The 27,050-nt window shown below is 42.5% G+C and overlaps 1 protein-coding gene across 1 annotated transcript in view; it reads right to left on the reverse strand.

The window, feature by feature from the left end:
• LOC121552579 (exostosin-1-like) overlaps positions 1-27,050 on the reverse strand; it is a 334,670-nt gene that overhangs the window by 1,898 nt on the left and 305,722 nt on the right. Inside the window, exons 6-10 of the mRNA XM_041865537.2 lie at positions 24,853-24,985; positions 21,797-21,915; positions 20,916-21,011; positions 7,797-7,886; positions 3,600-3,760 (exon numbers count right to left, since the gene is read on the reverse strand). Coding sequence (XP_041721471.2) covers positions 3,600-3,760; positions 7,797-7,886; positions 20,916-21,011; positions 21,797-21,915; positions 24,853-24,985 — 599 coding nt within the window. The remainder of the gene's footprint in view (positions 1-3,599; positions 3,761-7,796; positions 7,887-20,915; positions 21,012-21,796; positions 21,916-24,852; positions 24,986-27,050) is intronic.

A 27,050-nucleotide genomic window follows, 5' to 3' on the forward strand; every position in this document is an offset into this window, starting at 1 on the left:
GTCTTTGTGAGAAAACTGTCAGTAGAGTTTTATTGAATTTTTAAAACATACAACTACCTGCAGTGAAGCCACTCAACATTACATTACATTTAGTCATCCAGCAGACACTCCCATCCAGAGCGATCCACAGGAGCAACCAGGGTCAAGCGCCCCGCCCAAGGGCACAAGGACAGATCCCCCACCCATTTGAATCGGGGACCCGAACCAGCGATCTCTCGGCCACTGAGCAGGGGGACCTTGCTTGCGCTGCAGGATTTCAGTCCTTCACGGCGTAGTGTGTTACCAATTGTTTTCTTGACTATGGTCCCAGCTGCCTTGAGATCATTGACAAGATCCTCCCGTGTAGTTCTGGGCTGATTCCTCACCGTTCTCATGATCATTGCAACTCCACGAGGTGAGATCTTGCATGGAGCCCCAGGCCGAGGGAGATTGACAGTCTTTTGTGTTTCTTCCATTTGCAAATAATCGCACCAACTGTTGTCACCTTCTCACCAAGCTGCTTGGCGATGGTCTTGTAGCCCATTCCAGCCTTGTGTAGGTCTACAATCTTGTCCCTGACATCCTTGGAGAGCTCTTTGGTCTTGGCCATGGTGGAGAGTTTGGAATCTGATTGATTGATTGCTTCTGTGGACAGGTGTCTTTTATACAGGTAACAAGCTGAGATTAGGAGCTCTCCCTTTAAGAGTGTGCTCCTAATCTCAGCTCGTTACCTGTATAAAAGACACCTGGGAGGCAGAAACCTTTCTGATTGAGAGGGGGTCAAATACTTATTTCCCTCATTAAAATGCAAATCAACTTATAACATTTTTGACATGCGTTTTTCTGGGTTTTTGTTGTTGTTATTCTGTCTCTCACTGTTCAAATAAACCTACCATTAAAATTATAGACTGATCATTTCTTTGTCAGTGGACAAACGTACAAAATCAGCAGGGGATCAAATACTTTTTTCCCTCAATGTATTTACATGTGTGTATGTGTCTGCATGTATGGATATGTACGCGCTTACAAGCGCTTGCGTGGCATCAGCCTCAGGCAAACAGGCATTGGATGTAACAATGTCTTAGTGTCAATTCAACTTTTTGGTTTTGTTTATTTTGGACTTTTATCTCTGACCTTCATTCTACCCCCCCAGCCAGCAACTTCACTCCCACTTGTCTCCAGTTCCACATCCCAACCCTCAGCTTCGCTCAGCCCATCCCACCTATCTCTGCTGGCCACCCTCTTCGGATTTCTACACACCATATATCTTTCAACTATGCTGTGATGTTTAACATACAATTAGAATCTATCTAATCGAATAGAATCCACAGATTGCGAGTTGAAGATAAATACTTTTACTAAGAGTATTAGTATATTAGTAATTGACTGACCAGGTCTCTCCAAAATCTCCCAACAATGCTATTTCTAGGGTCAAGTTTAGATTAATGTTATGCTTTTTCAGCCAATCCTGAACCTGAGACCAGAAACATGCTACCTGAGGGCAATACCAGAATAAATGGTCTATTGATTCTGTATCCTCACAACAAAATGTGCAGAGCTGCGATGGTTGTATGCCCCAAATATTCAACATTTTGTTGGTGGCAAGAATTCTGTACGATATTTTAGTTGAAAAGCAAGTCTTGAATCTTGCGTCATTTTATACTGTATATCAACATACACCCTTTTTACTTGTATTTTTTATTCGGTACTTGAAAATGTAAACGCAAAAGGTATTTTTATGTGCACTACGTCATCACGCACAGCCTTTTATCCGCAACAAATCAATTTGATGGAAACACCTCTGGTGGGAAAATGCGGATATGCGGATTTTAGAATATTCGCATGAAAATCTGTCGTTAATTGGATGGAAACCTAGCTATAGACATACTGCATAGTATAATATTAATGCACAATATTGCAAATGGAAAATGGGCAGTGACTAACAGGAAATCAAATCTCCTTAATTCCATTCTCAGTGCCATTTCCTGAATGTTCACCATTTCTCTGGATAGTGCTCGTTGTTGTTTTCTATTCACTGAGTCACAGAATATGGGTGGCAATCTGTCTGGTGGATCCGTCTGGCAGAATGAGGGGAGTTAACCACCCCAGCCAGCCCTTATAAGAGCCACCCTCCCCAGCGACCTCATCCACCCGCCTGACAACACCCAGAGACTGATGTTTTAATTTCTCAGAGTGAAATACTTCTCCCCTCTCTTTCTTGCGGCCCTGATTGTGCCATGTCTCATTTCCCATGTGTTTATTAAGTTGGGGGCCCTGGCTGTATGGCTGACAAAGGATCAACTGCATTACTTCTTGTCTGTGGTGACACATGGGCTTCAGTCAGTTAGGAGGTCACTCTGTTTAGATCCAGAGACTTCAGACTCATGCCTCATCTCCCTCAAGAAGACGACTTCCTGTTTTCTTTTTTTCCCCCCCTCTCCTCCTCCTCCTCCTCGGGAGCCCCGCTAGGCTCTTGGCCTCTGCAGCATCAGCGCCTTGCCCAGCGGTACATCACTGTCAGCCTAGTGAAGGTGAGGTGTCACAGCCAAGGTCTGCCGTCAGCACCGTTTGTCTGTCACATCCATGCAGGAAAGATGAGCACAAGGACCTTCCTTTGAGACAAACTGTGAGCCCAGGCCAGGCCTCTCTCTCTATGCCAAGCTATTGATCTATGTGATGTTGTTGTCAATCATCTTGTTAACGTTGTCATTTTTCTGATCTGAATATCACAGTCAGGCAGAGTGTGATATTCATCTTTGTTCATGTTGATATCTTTGGATCGGAAAAGTAGCAATCTAATTAATGACACTGATTTGTTAATTGCGCAGATCTGATAGAATTGTTCTACACTTTCTCCTGGTGACTATCTGGTAGAAACACTTGTCTCTTGATTATTAGCGCAATGCCTCAGTAGACAGCCCGTTGAGAGCCTTGAGTCCTGAATAATAGAGGCATTTTGAAACCATACAATAGAACAATGAAAAATGACTAGGAGAGCTGTTTATCTGCAACTGCCCGGAAAGACATTACTTCAAATCTCTCATGAGAGGAAAATACTTCCTAATTCAATTTGCTGCATGGCTTAATACTTTGTATTCATTTTGATGATGCATTGCATTTCACAATCAAATCTTTCACGAAAAAAGGAAGGAAAAAACATAATACTTTATTTCCTTCTCTATTACGCTTATATACAACAAATGTCAGTGGTGTGGGGAATTCAGATGAGTTTTCTCAATGGCACTTACTGTACTGAAGGAAGTAGACTACTCCTGAATAAAACATAATATGTGAACCAGTATTGCAGTCTGTCTGTGACAGCATGTGCTGCTGGTACAGAACAATACAAACCTGATCACACCCATCCGCGATAAGAGTAAGTGACAAGTGCAGGAGAAAGAACTCACAGAGATGCTGCTACACAGTGGGAGGATGTTAACCGGCCACAATATGTCTTAGGGCTTTTTATAGTCACGTCGCCTGCCTGCATGTATGTGCTCAAAGTCAATGATGTGTTACCGCTTGGACAGTTTTCCTCCCTGCCATCTGCATCCCCTCCCTGAGCTAATATCATGGCCCCTACACCCCTCACAGAGAGCAGGCAGGGGCACTGACTGTACCTGTGATAGAATGCAGCCCCTGTGAGCACCATGGAGTACTCGTTAGTCCATTTGGAGGTGTAGCCCCATCTTGATTTGCTGCCATCCCAGTAATGGCTGCGTGCTGGGTAGCCCACAATTCTGTCTGGGAAACTGTGCCAGACAATGAAGGCAAAGTCAACCTGCGGTTCAGAGGAAAATAAAACATCTTAGAAAATCCCTTATAGACATATTTACTTATGCATTAGATGAGCAATATCAACTGCAGTACAATGTAGCAAAAGAGTAGATTGAATTCCAAAGTTATTCTTCAGGTACATATGTCAAAAGACTAGCAGTCACTCAGGTCAAGAGAATATGAAGAACACCACATAGTAGAATACTGTATAATACACACACTGACTCTACCTTGCTGTTCATTCATTTCCAAAATGCTACAGAGAGCAGAACCTAAAAAATGGATAGTCCCTTAAAATAACCAAACACCTCTCAGCCTCTGTCATGATGTGTGCGCATAATTATGAAGGAATGAGACCACAAATCTCAGGAAAAGGTTGGAAACATCTCTCTTAATGTAGCCTTTGATTAATCGCTGTGTTAGCCATTACCTCAGCACAGGATTTATGATATCATGCAAATAATTTGCCTTCAGGAATTACGCTCCTATAATGCCCTGATTGTGCCTCGCATCATTTGTGACAGACTGTGATTTGGCCCATTCATAACGTGTCTTAGTTAATTATGGATTGAAAATAGGGAGGAAGAAAAATGACAAGCGCAGAGGGAGAATGCTATGCATGCAGAAAGCCTTTCCAAGGGCAACATACATTGATCCCATTTAATAAATAAGATGGTTTCTGAATATGGGTTCCGAGGAGTCTACAAACTGATCCATCACAAATCTCTACTGGCATATAATTTACCTGTGCCATTTGATGTGATATGTTATTAAACAATAGAAAAGTATAGTCGTATAGGAAAGACAGACTTTCAGCATTTGGTTTCCAGCAGGTACAGTAGTATGTCTTCTCTGATCTGAGCTGAAGGAAAGTCAACATCAGGCATTGAGAGATCTTGTTAAATGACCAAGATCATGTCCTTGTGTATGGTCCATGCAGTCATATCTACCCTTGATATGATATTCCACTGGATCCCTGGAGAACTTTTGACAAGCTGACTGTTTTACGGTTTTCTGTGCCCTGCTCTCTCATGGGCAGCCAGACAGTGTCATGATAGGAACATTCATATTCCACACCGTATCCTCTCTTAAAGCTTAATCATGTGATTAATGAGTTGAAACAATGCAATTATGAATTCTGTCCAGTCACTGTTCCATGTAGTTATTGTAATATGAAAAGTCCCATTAAAAGTGTTCTACTCGCTCACATTTCAGTTCCTTTCAATTAAAATGATTTCAATGTTTAAAGGGCAATTACTGAGACAGATTATTAAGCAGATGAGGGATTTGCTGTGACTGGTTTTTGGAATCTTTGACACACATCTGTAGGCTCTCCCTTTTTTCCCCTGAAATATCCTCATCAAACTTTTGTAACATTAGTTCTTTAATCTTGTACCACTATAGAATGTAAGTGGATCCTCTTGCAAGGCAGAGGTGAAATTGACTTGCTGCAATTAAATAAAATATCAAATAGATGAATAACACATTGCAGGTCTCTTATACGCTGAGAGACTCACACTAAGGATGGGGTCTTCACTCACTGAAATCTTAAGGGAGCTTCAAATTTGGATAACTGTGGTCTGAAAGGTGAATATTGGCTATAAACCCGTTACCTTTCACCTGCATGAAACGTCTTCATTAAAGCCTTGTTGTGTCTCTAACTTAATGCTAGATTTTCCTACTAGCACTGACTTTGCTGATAACTACTTTAATTAGGGAAAATGTACTTGCTGCGACTGTGATTTGTGGTTGTCTCACCCAGTTATCTTAAGATGAATGCACTAATTGTAAGTCGCTCTGGATAGGAGTGTCTGCTAAATGACTAAAATGTAAATGTAAAAATGTTAACGGTCTTAGATGTTCTCATTCTTAATGCAGGTAATGGATGGGGTGAATTAGACCAAAAAGAGAAACATAGCCTACTGTGTCTGTCTGTCTGTGTCCATCATGCGTCAAAAAGGTATGAGGCAAATACATGTGGAACATAATCATTACACTGACATGTCGGTCAGTTTTGAAGTTTTACATTTCCCAAAGCAGAACCTTTTCTTACTGTGATTTACAGCAGAAATGTTATTGATTCACACTGAAGCAATACAACATGTGCTTAGAATGGAGAGCAGCAGGTGCAGAAAACAACTATGGTGACTCAACCACCAAGACTCTAATTTGATGCAGAAAACAATGGATTTCCTAATGAGCTTGATTTAACAAGTTCAATATTTGGAACAAGATAAACCACTCCAAATCCAACTTGTACATTGTGTCAGACACTAACAACATCAACATTTCCAAGGGCTGAGCCAAAATAATTCAGCACACGTTTTAAACTTTGATTAAAAAAGAGCAAACATAATCTTCACACAGAGGCAACTCCTGCTTTGGTTCATTGAGTGATTTCTTTTTACAACTGCCAGCAAAATGAGCCACTAGAGCTTTTCCCTTTCCAAGACGTGAAGCTTAATCAAACTGTGACTTCATGGTTTGACAGTCTAATGATCTTCGCAGAGACTAGCATGCCGGAGAGGTAATATGTTTCACAAACCTTCTGATTGCTTGAAACAACTTGGGCATTCATTAGTTTCTCATTCCAGGCCAGATAGTGAATACTTGTTTTTTGAATTGGCACCATGGTCACCGAATTTGCATTTCACAGCATGGGAAGATCCTTTCGCTAACTACATCCAGATAATGAAAGCATCGGGAGGAAAAGGCCCTCGTTTGAGATGTTTGGCAGAGTTTCCAGCCAGTGAAGCAATAACAAGACTTAACAGGAATCTTAAATACAACAAATGGTTTCTTTTAGAGGGGCAATCAATCCGTCCCGACCACGAGAAGTGAATTAGTTATTACGCTATGCTTGACAAATGAACTCCATTGGGGTTTTCCAATGCAGGGCTTTCTCTTATGGACAAGGGGTGTTGAAATGACCTCATCAATATTAACCTACAATGTAACATACACAGGGGAAGAGACACTTGGAGACAGATACCAGACCATTTCACTGATACTGTTTAATAGAGAAACACAGGGGTGGAATTTATCAGATGAGGCAAGACGTCCCTGTGGTTCAACAGGCTGAGAGATGTATTAGTTAGAGAGGATGGATTTCTCTCTACCGTGAATGATTAGTGTGAAGTGTGTCCACCTGGACCACACACTTGATCTACTAATATAACCTGTCACCTTGCTTCACCTCCCTCTGTCTTGACTGATTTCTTCTACAGTAGCTCATGATACCAGTGACTTTCTCTGTAGAGTGCGGCCTGGGCCTCAGTGCCAGCTTAAACATTAGACCAGAGCAGTTATTTTGAAATACCCAACTTTTAGTTACTCCATTAGGCTGTTCTCTAACGGAGTAACATTAATGGGAATGAGCAATTAAAAAGAGCTTTAGCGCTTTGCTGATTCTGCAATGTGCAAATATTATACAGGGACTAATTGAATAGAAGAAATTAGAATTAACAGGAACAAAATGCAGGCACAGACAAGGAGCATAGCATAGCAACAAGGGCAGCGACACGGCTCTCTGCATAACAACAGACTACAAACAAAACATTGAGTTGCTTTGAAGATGAAGGAAGTCAGTTGGTGTCAATCTCCACACCCCTGGGAGAGGGAATACTTTCAAGAAACTGTCTGGAAGTTCTGTCACTTCTTCAGTTGCTGCTAAATCTCACCAGTTGGTGCCGTTGTTGATGTCAATGTCAGATAAAAGAGACAGGAAACGCTGTAGCTGATCATCCAATGTTAATTGTTGGCTTATTTTCACACAGACTTGGGACTCCAGCTCTCTGTTTGAACCTGCCTAGTTCTTTTTCCCATGATCAAATTAAATCAGAGAATGTTTTTGGGTACTATACAATTCTGCTTCTACTACCAGGTAGACTCCCCTCATAGGTATTTTCCAGTTCTCACAATAAGAAGTGTGGAGGGGCAAGACACTACATAAACATTGCTAGATGAGTGTTGATTGATTCTGGTCTTTGAACTTTAAAGCCTCAGGTAGACAGAGAGGGAATAATAAGTCTTCCTCCTACCTCATTGGTCGACAAGACGGAGTCCTCGTCCAGACTGAGGACAGCATCTGTGAGGATGACGTCATGGGGGAAAAAGCGACTGCTCATCGTCTGAGAGAGAGAGAGAGAGAGAGAGAGAGAGAGAGAGAGAGAGAGAGAGAGAGAGAGAGAGAGAGAGAGAGAGAGAGAGAGAGAGAGAGAGAGAGAGAGAGAGAGAGAGAGAGAGAGAGAGATGTGGTCAATGGCTGCCATCGCTCAATCAAACTCCAACAATCCATCCATTGGCTCTGGTGTCAGCACCTCTGACTGTGTGTGGGGACCTATTCAATCACAAGTATTTCAGGTATCTTTAAATGGGCTCGTCCAGAAATAGCAAGAGAGGGGTCACCTTTTCATGTTGGATAAAAAGATGGACAAATTATTTAATCCCTTCATCCTGACGCACCCAGAGAGTAACCTTAATCTTCTTCTTAGTGTTTGAAACATTATTCAATTTCTTTAGCCCTCCCTAACAATCCATAGAAGGACAATCTTTGTCATATTATTGAAGGACTTTTCATTTTAAGGAGAAAATATTGTTCTGATTATTGGATGAAAAACCTTCTTCTGTGGAGTATGTGGGTGAAGGCCAATTATATATAAAAAACACCACAATGGCATGGCAGTATCTTCTGTCCAAAGCCCCACTTCACAATAACACTTGTGCTTACTAATACAGTGCAATTACAGTGTAGGCACACAATGAAAACATTTATTTGCAATAATGACATTATTAATAAAATGCCTCAAATCTATATCTCCAATATTATTGTCTGTGGGCATTTCATTTCGAGGACATTTTGAAGGTGTTTCTATTGGAAACGACTGATGGGCTGTTTCTCTCTCTGCAGCCAGCGCTATTGGTAGTTTGCCTGCTGCACAGTATGTCCTATAATATTAGGGAGCACACACACATGGCAGAAGTGAACTGTCAGCAGTGGCCTCCTGAGAGGGATGTCAGGGTAATCCCCTTCACTATCGCTCTCTCTGGGAGGCTGCCAGCCAGTGTGGTATGGTGCATCCTCACTAAAACTCCCCCTGCCTGTCTGTCTGTCTGTCTGTCTGTCTACCGCCCTGCAATGCTCTTGACACCAAGTTTATGGGGTTAAGGTAGCTGCTGTTTAATCCATCCCTCCCTCTCTCCTCCTCAACCTCACTGGCTGCTGCCTCATTCCTCAAAAGTTATCGAAAATAACCTGTTGACTTGGATATTAGCCTTGCCTTGGGTTGGCTGCTCTAGAGCAAGTGGGTGTGGCTGCGCTATCGACAGGGCCTCTGTCATTATTTTGCAGTGGCTGACTCCAGGTGCTGTGGACTCGCATCATTATGGCTTAATGGGTCCTTTTCAATGGGACACTATTTCCTATTCACTTTAACTATCCCTGCCCGGTGCGTCATAGCAGGATAATAGTGGCAGTGTATCGCTGGCAGGGCCGGCACTGCGCAGAGCCAAGTCTCTTGGCTCAGGAGAGCCTTTCATGGTGCCTATTGAAAAGTCATTTACCAGCTGAGGGCTTGATTAAACGAGGAGCATTGGGATACTTTAAGAGTCGTTTAGGAGTCGTGTGGCAAAAAGCTCTCCTAAAGAACATATTGAGAGAGATAAGAGTGGCAAAGTACAGGTTCATTACACCTATTATACACTCAGTAATCAGCCATTTATCAGCTGTGGAGGGACCTTAGGATGAATGACAGCATCAGACCTGACTCTCAATGACAACAACAAGACCACCTTCCTGAAACAGATAGAGAGTGTGGGGGGTTGCTTCTTCTGATAGGTAGCTGCTGTATGTAGGCTGGTTCATAAAAATGCACCAGCTGTGCAGCGACGCTCCCCATCCAACCTGACAGAGCTTGAGAGGATCTGCAGAGAACAATGGAAGAAACTATCCAAATACAGTTTTCATACCCAAGAAAACTGTAATCGCTGCCAAAGGTGCTTCAACAAAGTACTGAGTAAAGGGTCTAAATACTTACGTAAATGAGGTATTTTTGATAAATTAGCAAACATTTCTAAAAACCTGTTTTCGCTTTGTCATTATGGGGTATTGTGTGTCGATTGATAAGAAAAAATATACACTACCGTTCAAAATTTGGGGTCACTTAGAAATGTCCTTGTTTTCGAAAGAAATGCATTTTTTTTGTCCATTAAAATAACATCAAATTAATCAGAAATACAGTGTAGACATTGTTAATGTTGTAAAGGGCAATTGTAGCTGGAAACGGCTGATTTTTTATGGAATATCTACATAGGCGTACAGAGGCCCATTATCAGCAACCATCAAACCTGTGTTCCAATGGCACATTGTGTTTGCTAATCCAAGTTTATCATTTTAAAAGGCTAATTGATCATTAGAAAACCCTTTTGCAATTATGTTAGCACAGCTGAAAACTGTTGTGCTGATTAAAGAAGCAATAAAACTGGCCTTCTTGAGACTAGTTGAGTATCTGGAGCATCAGCAATTGTGGGTTTGATTACAGGCTCAAAATGGCCAGAAACAAATAACTTTCTTCTGAAACTCGTCAGTCTATTTTTGTTCTGAGAAATGAAGGCTAATCCATGTGAGAAATTGCCAAGAAACTGAAGATCTCGTACAACGCTGTGTACTACTCCCTTCACAGAACAGCGCAAACTGGCTCTAACCAGAATAGAAAGAGGAGTGGGAGGCCCCGGTGCACACCTGAGCAAGAGGACAAATACATTAGAGTGTCTAGTTTGAGAAACAGACGTTTCACAGGTCCTCAACTGGCAGCTTCATTAAATAGTACCCGCAAAACACCAGTCTTAACGTCAACAGTGAAGAGGCGACTCCGGGATGCTGACCTTCTAGGCAGAGTTGCAAAGAAAAAGCAATTTCTCAGACTGGCCAATAAAAATAAAATATTAAGATGGGCAAAAGAACACAGACACTGGACAGAGGAAGATTGGAAAAAAGTGTTATGGACAGACGAATCGAAGTTTGAGGTGTTTGGATCACAAAGAAGAACATTTGTGAGACGCAGACCAAATGAAAACATGCTGGAGGAGTGCTTGATGCCATCTGTCAATCATGGTGGAGGCAATGTGATGGTCTGGGGGTGCTTTGGTGGTGGTAAAGTGGGAGATTTGTACAGGGTAAAAGGGATATTGAAGAAGGAAGGCTATCACTCCATTTTGCAACGCCATGCCATACCCTGTGGACGGCGCTTGATTGGAGCCAATTTCCTCCTACAACAGGACAATGACCCAAAGCACAGCTCCAATCTATGCAATAACTATTTAGGGAAGAAGCAGTCAGCTGGTAATCTGTCTATAATGGAGTGGCCAGCACAGTCACCGGATCTCAACCCTATTGAGCTGTTGTGGGAGCAGCTTGACCGTGTGGTACGTAAGAAGTGCCCATCAAGCCAATCCAACTTGTGGGAGGTGCTTCAGGAAGCATGGGGTGAAATCTCTTCAGATTACCTCAACAAATTGACAACTAGAATGCCAAACGTCTGCAAGGCTGTAATTGCTGCAAATGGAGGATTCTTTGACGAAAGTTTGATGGACACAATTATTATTTCAATTAAAAATCATTATTTCTAACCTTGTCAATGACTACATTTCCTATTCATTTTGCTATATTTCCTATTCAAACTCATTTCATGTATGTTTTCATGGAAAACAAGGACATTTCTAAGTGACCCCAAACTTTTGACCAGTAGTGTATATTTAATCAATTTTAGAATAAGGCTGTCAAGTAACAAAATGTGGAAAAAGTCAAGGGGTCTGAATACTTTCTGAATGCACTGTATCTACCTTAATTACCTCGTACCCCTGCACATCGACTCAGTACTGGTACCCCGTGTATATAGCCAAGTTATCGTCACGCATAGTGTATTTATTCCTTTTGTTTTTATTATTTTTCTACTATTTCTATTTTCTTTCTCTCTGCACAGTTGGTAAGAGCCTGTAAGTAAGCATTTCACTGTTAGTCTACACCTGTTGTTTACGAAGCATGTGACTAATAACATTTGATTAGAATTTTCCTGAAGAGATAGTGGTAGCCATTGATCTTGTTGTCCTGATCTGTCAATATTATTGTTTCATGTGATGTTTACATTTTGTCATGTTAAATATGATTATACAATGGGGTGGTCCCGTGTAGCTCAGTTGGTAGAGCATGGCGTTTGCAACGCCAGGGTTGTGGGTTCGATTCCCACAGGGGGCCAGTATGGAAAAAAATACATGTATTCACTCACTAACTGTAAGTCGCTCTGGATAAGAGCGTCTGCTAAATGACTGAAATGTAAATGTTTGGAATTCCCATTGTTAGAGTCTATCCTGCCCATAATATGCTAGACAACATACACATGGCCACATTCATAAAAAGTGCCATTGTTCACGTCGTTACTTAGCAATGCACTACTACTTTTACAGATCCACTGTCATCTGCCCAGCCATGCAACTTATAAACTTGATATCCACTGTAAAAAGCCTCCATAGCAACCATTTTGTTTGACATAGCAACATGCAAAGTTTCTGGATCTATCAACCAGCGCATGGGTAGTTTTGCTTTACATGGCAGTCAATACGAATAGCACTAATGACCAGAGAAGGCCTAACATTGCACTTGACAACCAGTGTTAGTGAATGTAGCATCATGTTTTGTTGAAAAATGTATGGTTTGGGAAAGAATCTTGCTTTTTAATGCTGTAATCTGTTGTATAAAAGCAATACACTTGAGTCGATGTATTATGACATTTTTATCATGGCTGTGGCGGTCTACGCCACTTCTGCTTGCCTCGTGGCTATGACCACGTCACAGCTATGATAAAAATGTCAGAACACATGGCCTCATGTATTATTGCTTAAATGATGTATATTTAGTCTCGCAGTCTCCTGGGCTTGGGGGCTTGATTTAATAAGACCAGTTTAAAACACTTGGGCTGTAGTGGTAATCCTCATGGGACTATAAATCCATTTTACATGAGGAATGCATATTTTAATGATAATTCTCCTACCACAGATTTAGGGATCAGTGCCTTCCGTATGAACTATCGATCTGCCGGCCGGGCTATGATGTCGACGTCCTAATCCATTAGACTAAATGCAGCCTTTATAGAGCTGCCTGTAATTATGCTATTGACTCATAATTAGAGGATTTTAATTATTTAAGGGTCTTTATATAAAAGAGGAAAAGGGGACTCCAGCTTCAATAGCTCCATGTATGTTCATAGACAAAGTCCTTCCGTGAAGTTTGAATGAATACGTTGCTATTACACGCTAATTATATTTCCTCTGTGGAAACGGGAACTCGGATATCCAAGGGCGAAGATATTTTGTCAAAATAGAAATGAATAGCAAATATCACAATGTGAAATGAGTATGCAGTGTGCCTCTTTAGTTGAGAATAATTTAATCAAACTGTGCCAAATTTGAAAAGATTCTACATGACATGGATTCCTTTAATCTCAATAAGCTCTAATGTCAATCAGCATGCCAGTGATGCTGTCTGAATTTCACTGTTTTTTCAGCGTAAAGCCTGGAGGATATTCACTAAAGCACTCTCACTGGTGTGTATCAAATGAAACTCCCTCAGTAGGGGTAAGAATTATCAACACACTCTTCACAACGTTAAGTGGCATTCGTTTAGCTTGCAGTGCACTTTGCATTACTGTATTAATGGTCTGCATTGACAGTTTGCATACTCTCTGTATAATGTTCAATTATTTGCTCTAATTTCCCCATATAGGAAGGTTCTGATGGTTACACATTGCTCTGGTTATCAGGCTAGCCAGCTGTTGTTGTTGTTGTTGTTGTTGTTGTTGTTGTATCGCTCACTCCTCTGATTCACCCGCAGCTCTCCCATCAGGTCTGTATATACTCTGGAGCTCCGATTCCAATACACATCTTTAGGGACTATTTGTCCTTCAGTCTGCCCATCGCTCTCTCTCTCTCAACCTTCCTGTGTCTGTCTCCCTCCGCCTCCTCTGTCGCTGGGCCGACCGTCTTCGCCCCAGGGTTGCTTTAGCTAGTCTCATTGAGACAGTGGCACAGGGTTTTGATCTCTCGCTCTCCGTTCCTCCCCCTCTCTCCCTGGTCAGTGTCAATGGATGTTTCCTCTAGGCAGATATACAGTGATGTAGCACTGAGTCACCTGGTGAAGATGTGGCATCACCCTTATCTCCATTGACTCCTGCTACTTCAAGGCCAATCTTTAGAGGCTTGTCAATGCTTTTCTTTACTGGTTAATCATATTTGATGCTTGATACATTCATAGTCAAAGTTCAAAGTTCAGCAGAGAAAATTATTTTAATGGCTCAAGTGTCCAAGATTCATTTTTGTCAAAGCCCATCTCTTTATATAATTCATAGTATCATAGTGGGGTAAACATACACTTTATGAAATCGCATGAAGTTCACATTTTGTACAGCTTTTTCAGATATTAAATATTCATATTATTTACAGTGACTGTCAACTAAAATTGCATTATGTTTGATAAAGATGCCAAATAAGCAGAACACAACTCTGAAGTCATGACTCAGCTAAATATTAAGCCACAAATCAAGTGTCTTTGTCATTGATTGTTTGCTACCTGTGGCCGTTACTCCTTAGCCTTTTGACCTCTCTCTCACAAGCTGTCTAGCCTGCCTTAGGAGTCTGAGGAAGATGGATGATGTTTTATTGTCACAAACACCAGATAGATGCAGTGAAATATGTTGTTTTACAGGGTCAGCCATAGTAGTACCGTGCCACTGGAGCAAATTAGGGTTAAGTGCCTTGCTCAAGGTTACAGATCTGGTATTCGAACCAGCGACCTTTCACTAGGCTACCTGCCAACCAGGGATAACCTCAACCTGCCCCGTGGCCCAAGAACCCTAACAGGCCCACAGAAACCCAGCTCCTTTGTGACCTTCCCTTTACAATTGCTGTTTACACAGACTCTGTTAGGAGTAAGGGAAAGTGAAGTGAGATATTTCAGCTTGTTTAACTTGGATAATTTGTGCCATGCAGGTGTGCTTTTTTGCAATAGAAATAGATTTCCTCCACTTTCAGTATTCAAAAAAACAAACCATTAATTTGCTTCAAAGTGCAATCGTGTCATTATTCCTTAATTGTAACCTACAGCTTGATTTGATTGCAGGTTAGGCGATACGGATATTGTGAATCCAAGTTGTGAATGAAAAACTGTAAAATGTGAATATGAACAATATAAGAAATATTGATGAGTAATGCTTAGCCTAATTATGTAATTCAGTAAATTATGCCATTCAGTAAATTCTGATATGGAAATCTGTCAACATAGTTTCAAATATCCACATTGCAGCAAAGAGCAATAGTGAAACCTTGGAGTAAAGGATTTTCAAAGTAAAGGCATTGCAAGTCTATCAATTATGGGTCTGACCCCTAGAATGGCCTAATCACCATGCAGACTGGATTTAGTGGGGGCCTACTTGATCTCTGCCCTCTAACATTTAACACATACAGTATATCCTGAATGAATAGACTGAACTGATTCTGAGGGTCAACTCATGAACTGAAAATTCAGGGTGCCAAGCAGGGAATTATTATTGAAAATAACAATTAATTAAGGTGGCAGAATTGGTCAGGGACAACAAATGACACCCTGAGTGACCATAGATCACCTCGTATACATGGTGAGAGGGGCACTGACAAATGACAGCCCTGAGGAGAAAATGGTAGAGTGCTCCAAAGCATTTGACTAACGCAATTACTAACACTTTTCAAGAGATCTAATATCTAATGCTTTGGAAGACTCACCTTATTTCATTATCCGTTCTTATTAACCACTTTCCCTTCTGATGAGACATCTTGTGATCCAGGCTGTATATTAATTATCAGGTGATGAAAATGGCTATCAGACAAGGATGGGGAGATGGAGAGGTGCTAATGAGACAGTAAGCCCTTCTTGAGGCGTCGCATCGCAGGAGAGGAACACACTCAGCCAGCCAGCCACCCACACACAGCTGTGGAGATGCTACTGTGGAGATCTCACATGCACACACATGCACACACACACACACACACAATCACACACAACCCACAAGTCAGTGAAGGGCTTAGCTCCAAGCCATCAGGCCTGGGAGTGAGTGGCAGGTCTGCCGAGAGCAAGGATAGTGATCTAATGTCAGTTGGCTATAAAATGATCCATGGCACGGATGCGGGCCAACTTAATTAGCCTTCAAATGGAAACCAAATTGAAGGAACAAGATAAGGAGACTTATTGTTAGATGTGTTACTTTCCTGAGGACACAATCATGGAGGAAAAATCGATAATATAATATGCTGGATTTTGATCAAATGCTGCTGGTGACCTCTACTCAGGGCTGATTAGTGCAGTCCATTGAAATACAATAATTATATATTACGACGGAGGGGGACTGTGGTTCATTAAGGCCCTTTCACAGCAGCCGGTGTTTTCCCTTGTCTATCACACAATGCACTCATGCAACAGCATGAAATGATGCCCCTGCTTTTCATACTAGCTTGCTAAAAAGGAAAATAGTGCAAACACAATGGAAAGTATAGGACTGAAAACACAATAAATGGGGTCTAGGTTACAGTGTAATTTCCATGAGCCTGCATAATAATGCTAAATAAATTGGTTACATGTATTAGGCAGTAGGAAAACACTGCTTAAATGTTTAAACTGAATGCCGGCCTTGAGGGGAGGTAAGCTATTTAGGACACCAGATAATAAGAGCCTCTTTAGATATACTGCCCCCCTGACAAACATACAATTACTTTGCTTTTTTAGCAGATTATATGAGGGATAACAAAATAATCACAATAGCAGAACACGGAACACAGAACACATCTGCTGTTAGCCTATCCTCAGTCTCCTGGCAGCACTCTGATTCAGTGTGATGTGAACGTTTGACTCGCTGGTTTCAACACAGTGAAGCTCTTATTGTTTGGGGAGAGAGCTGTGGAGAATTACTACTCTGGAGCAGCTGACTTGTTAGGCTAGAATACTCTGGTTGAGTAATTAGGAGCCCAAAGATGACTTTTAGAAAAGCTGTTTATTGTTATAATGGGAACACATTTTTACCATTGCCGCGTTTACTACATGAGAACAAACAGTATCAATTAAGGGATCTGCCATTGGGTTTTAGGGTCCTGCTCCTGCCTCAATGGGGCGGCACGGAGAGGGCTGCAGTCAGCACTGCCCCTGTGTTAGGACAACAGCTGGGCTGCTGCGGGTTATGGAAAAACTGAGTAGTGTGTGCCTGTGTGTGTGTGAGAGAGATTTGACTGAATTCTGTGGTAAGCAGCAAGCATGACACTGCTGATTGGAATTCCACTTTGACTTTGAGTAGGAGATATTTATGAAGCCAGAAATTAAAGGGATAGTTCACCCAAACTGCAAAAGGACACATTGGTTTCCTTACCTTGTAAGCAGTCTATAGACAAGGTATGACAGCAATCCATGCTTTGGTTTAGTTTCCATGGCTGGCACTGTTTCCAAATGCTAACGTTTTAGCATTTGTGGTACAAATCCCATTTTATGTCATGGGACCGATACTAGCATTTTTTGCGCATCATGTTCAAATCATCTATAAGTGACTCTGTTGATCTTCACAATCAATTTTAGATACTTTCGAATGATTTGGACATGACGCATGAAAAATTATAATATCAGTCCTATGACTTGAATGGGATTTGTACTACAAACGCTAAAATGTTAGCATTTGGAAACAGTGCCAGGGAAACTAAACCAAAGCATGGATTGCTGTCATAACTTGTCAATTTACTGCTTACAGGGTAAGGAAAGCATGGAAATTGTGTAATTTGGGTGAACACTCTCTTTAAGTGAATGGAACGCTCCAAATAACACAATCGGAGTGATTATTTGGACTCAATGAAGGATTGGAAGAATTCATACTGTATCAAATCAGCGCAATATCGTTTCATCAGAATAGTTATATTGAAACCGCATTACTGTGTTTAAGATGCTTGCATTCAGTAAGAGCATTTGTCCTCTTTGGAAGTATGATGTCTGGTGTACTAACTCCTATTGTTTTAAAAGCTCATAAGAACATCACTGCAAAGTGGTACCTACAGCATTACTAAAATGATTCAGCTGAGGCTTGGCACAGTAATGGCCTTGTGATGGACCGGTGTTTTATCCAGAGTGCGCCTGGAACACTCCTGGAAGCAGCATCAAGCTGCTTCATGGCTCAACAGTCAGGGTAAGCTAAGCTCAGATCCCAGGAGTCAGATCCAGTTCCAAAAAGGACAAATGAAAGAAAAGCTTGAAAGGATTTTATCTCCCCTGACTTTAAAGTGGAACTGACAGAGTTTTAGCAACATGAAAACATATTAAAATCTGTTCATATACACACCCAGGAAGAATATGACACATTTTTTCCTTTTACATTTTCTGACAAGCGGGCACTTAGATATGGTCATTTTGACATTTTCATAAATTCTTAGAATGTTTGGCATTTGTGAAAATTGTATAGCAATAAAACCTAATAAAAACATCTGTTTCGTCAAGGACCGGAGTCTACGCAGAACGGTGAGCCATAGCCAATCAGAGCTACAGTAGGCCTTTATGCAAATAAGCAATTTGCCACATGGGCCTGTCATCATTCACTTTGAACTGGACTGTGTGGTTACAGGCAGTAGCAACAGAATGACTTTAGATCATTAGAACGCATTCGCCAAAAGCTTCAAAATACACCTGAATGGATTTCTGCAAATATGTAAATACCACGGGAGTCCTTTTACATTTGGGAAGTTTACAGTCCTATTCATCAAACAACCATGATAAGGTAGGCTCTCTCTCCCTCAGTTATGCACATCAACAACAACAAGATCAACAACTAATGCTAGCCAGAGCGAGATGAGCTAAAATCTAACGAGGGAACATTAGATAAACACTCTCAAACTTTTTCAGCTAGTTGACCGTCAAAATTGCACCGATAAACGATGGGGAATGGTAGCCTGCTCGTCCTTCTGCAGCTTGCCTGCCAATGCATGCTTCTCCCAACCCACGTTTTGAGAACTGACCAGGAACTTGCCTGCCTGCCCACTCATTTGATCAATGCCAAATACATTTGATTGACAACTAGCTCAGGGTGCGTTCATAAATTGCCTCCAGTGTGTCAGAGTGCGTTCTGGGTTGTTCGTAAATTCAGAGTGCTGTCAGATTGTCTGTTCGTAAATTCAGAGCATTTCGCAGTCAAGCACCCAAGCTAACTGGCTAAAGTTAGCTAGCTTGCTAGCTACTTACAGACACAAATGAGAGAACACCTCTGACCATTTTACTCGCCCTAGAAGAGCTGGTTAGGCTGCTTACACCAAGTCACTTGGCTCTGTCATATCCTCACATGGCCTCTCCTATCATTGCTACGCTGACGACACACAACTAATCTTCTCCTTTCCCCCTTCTGATAACCAGGTGGCGAATCGCATCTCTGCATGTCTGGCAGACATATCAGTATGGATGACAGATCACCACCTCAAGCTGAACCTCGGCAAGACGGAGCTGCTCTTCCTCCCGGGGAAGGACTGCCCGTTCCATGATCTCGCCATCACGGTTGACAACTCCGTTGTGTCCTCCTCCCAGAGTGCGAAGAGCCTTGGCGTGACCCTGGACAACACCCTGTCGTTCTCCGCTAACATCAAGGCGGTGACCCGATCCTGTAGGTTCATGCTCTACAAAATTCGGAGAGTACGACCCTGCCTTACACAGGAAGCGGCACAGGTCCTAATCCAGGCACTTGTCATCTCCCGTCTGGATTACTGCAACTCGCTGTTGGCCGGGCTCCCTGCCTGTGCCATTAAACCCCTACAACTCATCCAGAATGCCGCAGCCCGTCTGGTGTTCAACCTTCCCAAGTTCTCTCACGTCACCCCGCTCCTCCGCACACTCCACTGGCTTCCAGTTGAAGCTCGCATCTGCTACAAGACCGTGGTGCTTGCCTACGGAGCTGTGAGGGGAACGGCACCTCCGTACCTTCAGGCTCTGATCAGTCCCTACACCCAAACGAGGGCACTGCGTTCATCCACCTCTGGCCTGCTGGCTCCCCTACCTCTGCGGAAGCATAGTTCCCGCTCAGCCCAGTCAAAACTGTTCGCTGCTCTGGCACCCCAATGGTGGAACAAGCTCCCTCACGACGCCAGGACAGCGGAGTCACTCACCACCTTCCGGAGACATTTGAAACCCCACCTCTTTAAGGAATACCTGGGATAGGATAAAGTAATCCTTCTACCCCCCAAAAAAAAACATTGTAAAGTGGTTATCCCACTGGCTATAAGGTGAATGCACCTATTTGTAAGTCGCTGGATAAGAGCGTCTGCTAAATGACGTAAATGTAAATATAGAGCGTTCGTAATTATCTTACTTTTTTTGCCTACGTTTACTGACAGCGCTCATATTCAGGGGGTGATGCGCGTTCATCAATTAATCAGTTATTCTGCGCTCTGGCACACTCAGACGAGAGTGCTCTGAAATCAGAGTAGATAGCCAGAGTGAATTTACGAACGCAAGAGATATGCTAACTGGATAATAGTCGTTCTATTTCAGCATAGCTAGCTAAGTAGCTAGCTAGCTAGCTAGCAAAGCGATTCACATTTTTTTCTAGCTAGCCAAATGACTAGCTGCCTCTAGCTGTAACCACCGAAAAACAATATGAGGGGAAAGTTGGTCACTCACCCACTCCCCCAATGACATGACATCCTCCCAGCAGCTAGCTAGCCAACGTTAGGCTCAGTGTTTTTACCTTGCTAAATAAATAGCTACATAAATAGATACGCTAGCCTATTAGCCACGTTATGACTGACTTGTGATCATTGCCCTTGCTAGTTTGATTGTATTGACATTCCCAGCCTTAGTTACATTTGTCTGTTTTTTCCCCTCCAGTATATTGAGTAATTGAAACGGAAACAGTGCATCCTGAATGGGTGTAGGCAGCAAACAATGTACCAGGCCAGCTGTGATTTACAACCTGATAGCAATATTTTTTTAACTACCAAGAAATGTATTGGTGTCAGTTCCACTTTAACAACCATGCTCATTCCCTCAATGATTAAGACTCAATAAAACACATTCAAATCGATAGCGAAACATGCAATCTTAACGCCCGCATAACTAGGAAATCTCTTACCTTTCTCTCTCCCTCAATGACAGTGATAGGCACGGTGGTGGAGGGCCACTTGCTCTTCGGAGGTAAAGGCTTGTCACAATTCCACAGCACAATTATCTGCAAACAAAACAATTAAATTCAATCTCAATTCAAAGAGCATAGACCCCACAATACATATTGTAGCCGGCCGCGACCGGGAGACCCATGGGACGGCGCACAATTGGCCCAGCGTCGTCTAGGGTAGGGGAGGGAATGGCCGGCAGGGATGTAGCTGGGTTCTATTCCCACGGGGGGCCAGTATGAAAAAAATAAAAATAATGTATGCACTCACTAACTGTAAGTCGCTCTGGATAAGAGCATCTGCTAAATGACTAAAATGTAAAAAAATGTAAATGATATAGCCATTGGTTTTTTAGCAGCGGATATATAGCGGAAATAAGTCTGTATTTTCTTGCAAACTTTGATTATATATAGTTCATAATAAACTGGGTGGTTCGAGCCCTGAATGCTGATTGGCTGAAAGCTGTGGTATATCAGACCGTATACTATGGGTATGACAAAACATTTCCTTTTACTCTTCTAATTACGTGGTAACCAGTTTATAATAGCAATAAGGCACCTCGGGGGTTTGTGTTATATGGCCAATATACCACGGCTAAGGGCTATATCCAGGTAACCTAAGAACAGCCCTTAGCAGTGGTATACTGGCCATATACCACACCCGCTCGGACCTTATTGCGTAAATATAGCATGGGGAGACATGACATGCCGTAAAGCTATAAAGCTTTATGCTATGTCACATTAGATAAACTTCCACTGAGTTCGAGTAACAGTATAAAAATTTATGGTCTGCATCCCTGCTGTTTCGCCTTAGCTCTCGGGTCATGGGTCTGAGCTCTCACCTGTGCACAGAACTTGGATTTGGCAACAGCGATGACGAGCTTGACTATGGGCTGCAGCTGAGACTGGAGAGGAGTCACGGCCTGGATCACAGCAGTGAACTCCTGGGACGGGCTCTTACCTGCAACCACACAGAAAGACACATACCTTAACACAAACCATCAGACGCACACCTTAATACACACCTTCAGACACACACCTTAACACACACGCACCTCAAGACATTAACCTTTCTGACACATACCTTCAGAAGGGACTGAGACTGGACTCTCCAATCCATCCACCTCATCACGCATAAATGGACACACAGTGCACTTACAGCACCCCTATCAATCTCTCTGACACAGGGCTGTGGACTCTCTGGCCTCTCTGGTGTACTGGGCTCTATTTATGGATCTACCCTGATGCTGTGTGGTGCCTCAAGAAGACCTATTTTGGACCCTGATCACACAAGGATGCCTTCTTGATGTGGGACATGATAGCGAACTTGCTGACTGTTTGTATGTCTCCATTTGGTGAGCATAACATTTGCCTGAATAGGTTTATTCTTTGCAGACATTGTTGCATAAGCAAAGAAAGCTGTAGAAAATCTCTGCCGATCATCTTCAAAGGAGGGATTCCGTATTGCATTAGGACCTTGTTCTCATACGGTCATCAAAATATTTTACTCTGGTATCACTTTTGTAGAATAAATGTTTCCTCCGGGAAACCCCACAGTCATTTCTGGCAGTAATTTTAAAGTCACTTCAAACAAACGTTTGAATCAAACAAACTGCAAATGTACCAAGCAGAACTGACAAAAACATTGTTGAAATTACTTTCATTGACAGAACTGTGATCAAAGTCATTTCTCCAACTGTTCTCCAACAAGGTATGTTGAAGCATTGATCCAATATTGCTGTTTCCTTTAGTTTCTTTCCACTCCACTGGCTTAAAGAACACACCAACAACTGTAGCAGAGTAGGCTCTTACTCCCACATTTGTAAAAAAGAGCCTTGTATAATGGCCCCTCTTATCTTGAGAGACTGCCCTTTGCAGAATACCTTACTGTAGGCCTAGTGAAGCGGGGTGTCACTGTGTCTGTGGATTGATTGTGTTGGTTATTAGCCTTTATGCTGGTTACTGGCCTTAGCGAAGGTGCTCTAGAACCCGACATTAGAAAGGTTCAGTGTGATCTGAAACATGCTCAGAAACTAGACCTCATTAATATTGACAGAACGAAGTCAAACTGTACTAGGGGGTAAAGGAAGAAAAAAAATCACACCGATTGCAATGAACCGGAACAATCATGCACAGCAAACGAGGCAACTTGGAGGGTTTTCCCGGACCATAACAGAAAGCCAGGCTGGATCAATGATAGTGATATGACTGCAGGGGAGAAAGCTTAGGGGGTCCTGAAGCCTCAAGGAAATCTAGCTGCTGCAGTCGTCGTGGTAACCTTAAAGATAATTAGAGGTGCCGGGGGAAGTGAAGAGGTGGGGTGACGAGGGCAGGCAAGTGTTACCGCCTTTTCACACGAGGTGGTGGTAAACAAAACATTCCTCTTCTAGCAGCATCCTGGAGATAGTCCTTCTCTACACTGCCGAATCGGCATTACACAATGGGAGAAGACTGTGTGGAACTGCATATGCAGTGATCGGATAATTCACATAATTTTTTGTACCCTGCCAATCTACTCCGAGGATTTAGACAAGATATAATTTCCTCGTGAAAAGCTATAACGAAGCTATAGATTGAGATTGATTGATAGCTCAAACAAAATTCAGTTGAGACATTACATCTCATGAGTCAAAATTAGAACTCAAATGGCGATGAGAATTGGTTCGGTTGACTGTGGATAACAAGCAGAGTTTCTACAGGGAACAATCAAACAGTTTCTACAATAAATGGACCTTCCCATTCTTATCCACTGCTTTGGCATTCCCAGTAGCTTTAAACACAGTTAAAAGAGGATTGTGAAGCAAACAGCCTGTGAAGCACATGATAGGAGGTGCCAAAGCAGCTGGACTCTCTACTAAACCAGTTGGAAATCCAATTTGTGATTTTGAGGCAGTATACCCAGTCATCAAGACCGCCCAGAAATGGAGCCCAACATTGCCATCTTTCCTTCTTTTCCACTTCTCAGAGGAGCCAATATGATACGCGACACATGCTGTCATAATAACAAAATATTGTAAAATCAACTTCAAATTTACAGAGACAAATAAAAGCTTCAAAAACAGTAAATCAAAGTCAGTAGAATTTAAATAGGCCTACACTGCAAATAAAAAAACGAGAACCTTCTGAACTACCTTGCTATCAGAATTATGGAACGTGAGACTGATAACGCCTGTGTATTACCGGCATTGACGACGATATTCCTACAGTACCGGCAAAAACTTGATTTACTGAGGTAGCATAAAACAAACTGCCCATTCCTCCTGTCCACAACTCCTCAGAGAAAGACAAGCATCTGAGTTATGGCTTCATCCCAGTGCTCCTCGCAGGACTGCGGCAGCAGCACAGTTCATAGTGCACAGCTCCAAGGTGCTCCATGCCGGAGGAAATACACAAGACACTGACTGCTCTGCTGAAGCACTAGGCTTTATGCTGTTCACTGTTCCATCTCAGTGACGACTAATCACTGACTAGGGAGGACTTGACCCTCAGCAGTTAATGGCACTGCAGATAGGATATGGGATACCATATACTAGTTTGCAAGGTTAAATCCAAGACAATTTCCGCTGTAAAGTGCATTGGTTGGTCACCAAATATGAATTTATGTAAAATGTGTCTGTGGTTGGTTAGCATGAGCAACATTTTCTCAGAGGGTATTAATACGTAGCACTGGGGTATATAAAACAGCATGGAGGAAGAGTTGAAGAGCGCACATTGACATTAGGCCCTACACAACGAACTGGTTGTGAATGAAGAATTTAGTTTTGACTCTGTCAAGGAGTTGGAAAAAACCTGACGGACAAAGCAGAGGTCTGATCCCTTGTGGTTGTGTGCCAACAGCTCCCATGCATAGAAGTTATACTGACACATAATACCAGGTTATTAACAGGCTGCAACTCACCCAGCGAGGAGTAATAAAAGGGGAACACTGCAGCGTCCGTGGAGAACTGAGGCAGAACGTACAGTCCACCAGGCAACGAATTCCACATCAACTTGTTCCTGGATATGTGGGAATTTATTCTGTCTTGGATTATCTGCAGAAAAAGAAACAACACAGAGAGAAGGAGAGAGGAGGAGGAGTAGAGAGAGAGAGGATTAGTATAAAGAAGCTGCTCGCTCTACAAGAGGCTGGGTCTGATAGACGTGGCCATGTTGTCGAGCAGCGTCTTGCTGACGCAGATTACACCTCATACCCTCAGCTGGGACTGATGCCCACTCACCCAGGTGCAACTGTTACCCTGCATGTTGACTGTGGAGATTGGAGCTGTATCTCCTCGTCCCATGTTGCTATATATGATGACTGTTCTACTGACCGTTTTATTGAACAGCAATGACTTGCAAAGTTTCTTAATCTGTAAGGAGTTATTTGCATGCAGTGGTCATGCAGTAAGAGTGATTCACTGATGATGCACAGGATATTTTACATGAAGATGGGTCCTGACACAAAACAAACCTCTCAATCAAATTTATTAACATTAATCACAGTCATTTCATTTCTACTTTTGATTGCTCTTTCCAATAGACCCGACTCACTGCCTGTCCTGAAATAGAAAGGCTACAGCTCCCCTGCTCTTGGCTCCACAGCAAGAGACCTCCATATGGGTACGTCTCCTCTCTTGCCTCAGCTGCTCTCCTCTCAGAGCCTGGTGCTTTCCAGGCTGCTTCCTCCGTTTGAACTGTGGGTCCTAATGAGGTTGTGAGAGAGGCCTTAACAAGCAAACCCCCTCAGAGAGACGAGGCGGTAGGTCGAACCCTCCACACTGTTTACTCACTGCTAGGTGATGAGCTTCATTTATGTTGCTCAAGATACAGTACCTGCACAGTAAAAAATGAATTTCTCTTCTACAGGAGTTGCTACAGTATCATCTGACTGTCTTTATACTTGTACTGCATTGTAGGGAAATGTATCTGAAAACCCTATTGACAGATTCAGGTCAGATTAACGGTGCGTCTGCCTGTTTGTCACGTGCCTCAAACAGTTTAGAGTCCATGTGCCCGTCCAGTGCCAGCAACACTGAGATGAGAGGTGCCTTTTGATCTATATGGAGAATTAGCTGGCACTTAACAAAAGCCCTGTGTGTGTGCCACTTGCGGGGCTATTTAGAATGCCTAATTTCCCACATTTTGTCAGTCGGCAGGTAGCGCCGAGCATTTACCACATCTGCACAACGGTAAATATCCATGGAGATGGGCCTAATTTAGTCTCTGTTGGATTTGGACTAGGCACCTGGTGGTGACGTTCGCCCGGCAACACATAAAACCAACGCTCGGCCCTAATCCCAAATCCAATTCATCGCTGCTGTGGCTCCCTTTGAAGAACCATGGCGGAATGCCTATAATATATCCTCCTCACTTTCTCTCTTTTCCCCCTCCTCCTCACCCCTCCTGGTCATTGGTTCCTTTATGAAGTGGTAAATTGAATGGAAAGAGAAAGGGAGTAAAGAAATTAAAGACGGACACCCTCCAAATGAAGAAGTGAAATGAACACTACAGGGACAAAGACGGACACCCTCCAAATTAAGAAGTGAAATGAACACTACGGGGACAAAGACGGACACCCTCCAAATGAAGAAGTGAAATGAACACTACAGGGACAAAGACGGACAACCTCCAAATGAAGAAGTGAAATGAACACTACAGGGACAAAGACGGACAACCTCCAAATGAAGAAGTGAAATGAACACTACAGGGACAAAGACGGACACCCTCCAAATGAAGAAGTGAAATGAACACTACAGGGACAAAGACGGACACCCTCCAAATGAAGAAGTGAAATGAACACTACAGGGACAAAGACGGACAACCTCCAAATGAAGAAGTGAAATGAACACTACAGGGACAAAGACGGACAACCTCCAAATGAAAAAGTGAAATGAACACTATAGGGACAAAGACGTATGGGTGACAGGTTAGAGTGTCTGTTGAGTGAGTTCTAAATTAGGGCTCACAACACTATCATAACAGAGTAGCTTCTGAATGGGTCAGTGATACAGCAATAAGTGAACGTGTGATAATATAAAAACCCATTGAAAAAGTCAGACCAAAGTAAAACCCTTTTTCCCCAGAAGAAAAAGACAAAAGTCAAAATGTTGAGTGAGC

The sequence above is a fragment of the Coregonus clupeaformis genome, chromosome 36 (assembly GCF_020615455.1).
Source record: "Coregonus clupeaformis isolate EN_2021a chromosome 36, ASM2061545v1, whole genome shotgun sequence".
NCBI classification, from domain to species: Eukaryota; Metazoa; Chordata; class Actinopteri; order Salmoniformes; family Salmonidae; genus Coregonus; species Coregonus clupeaformis.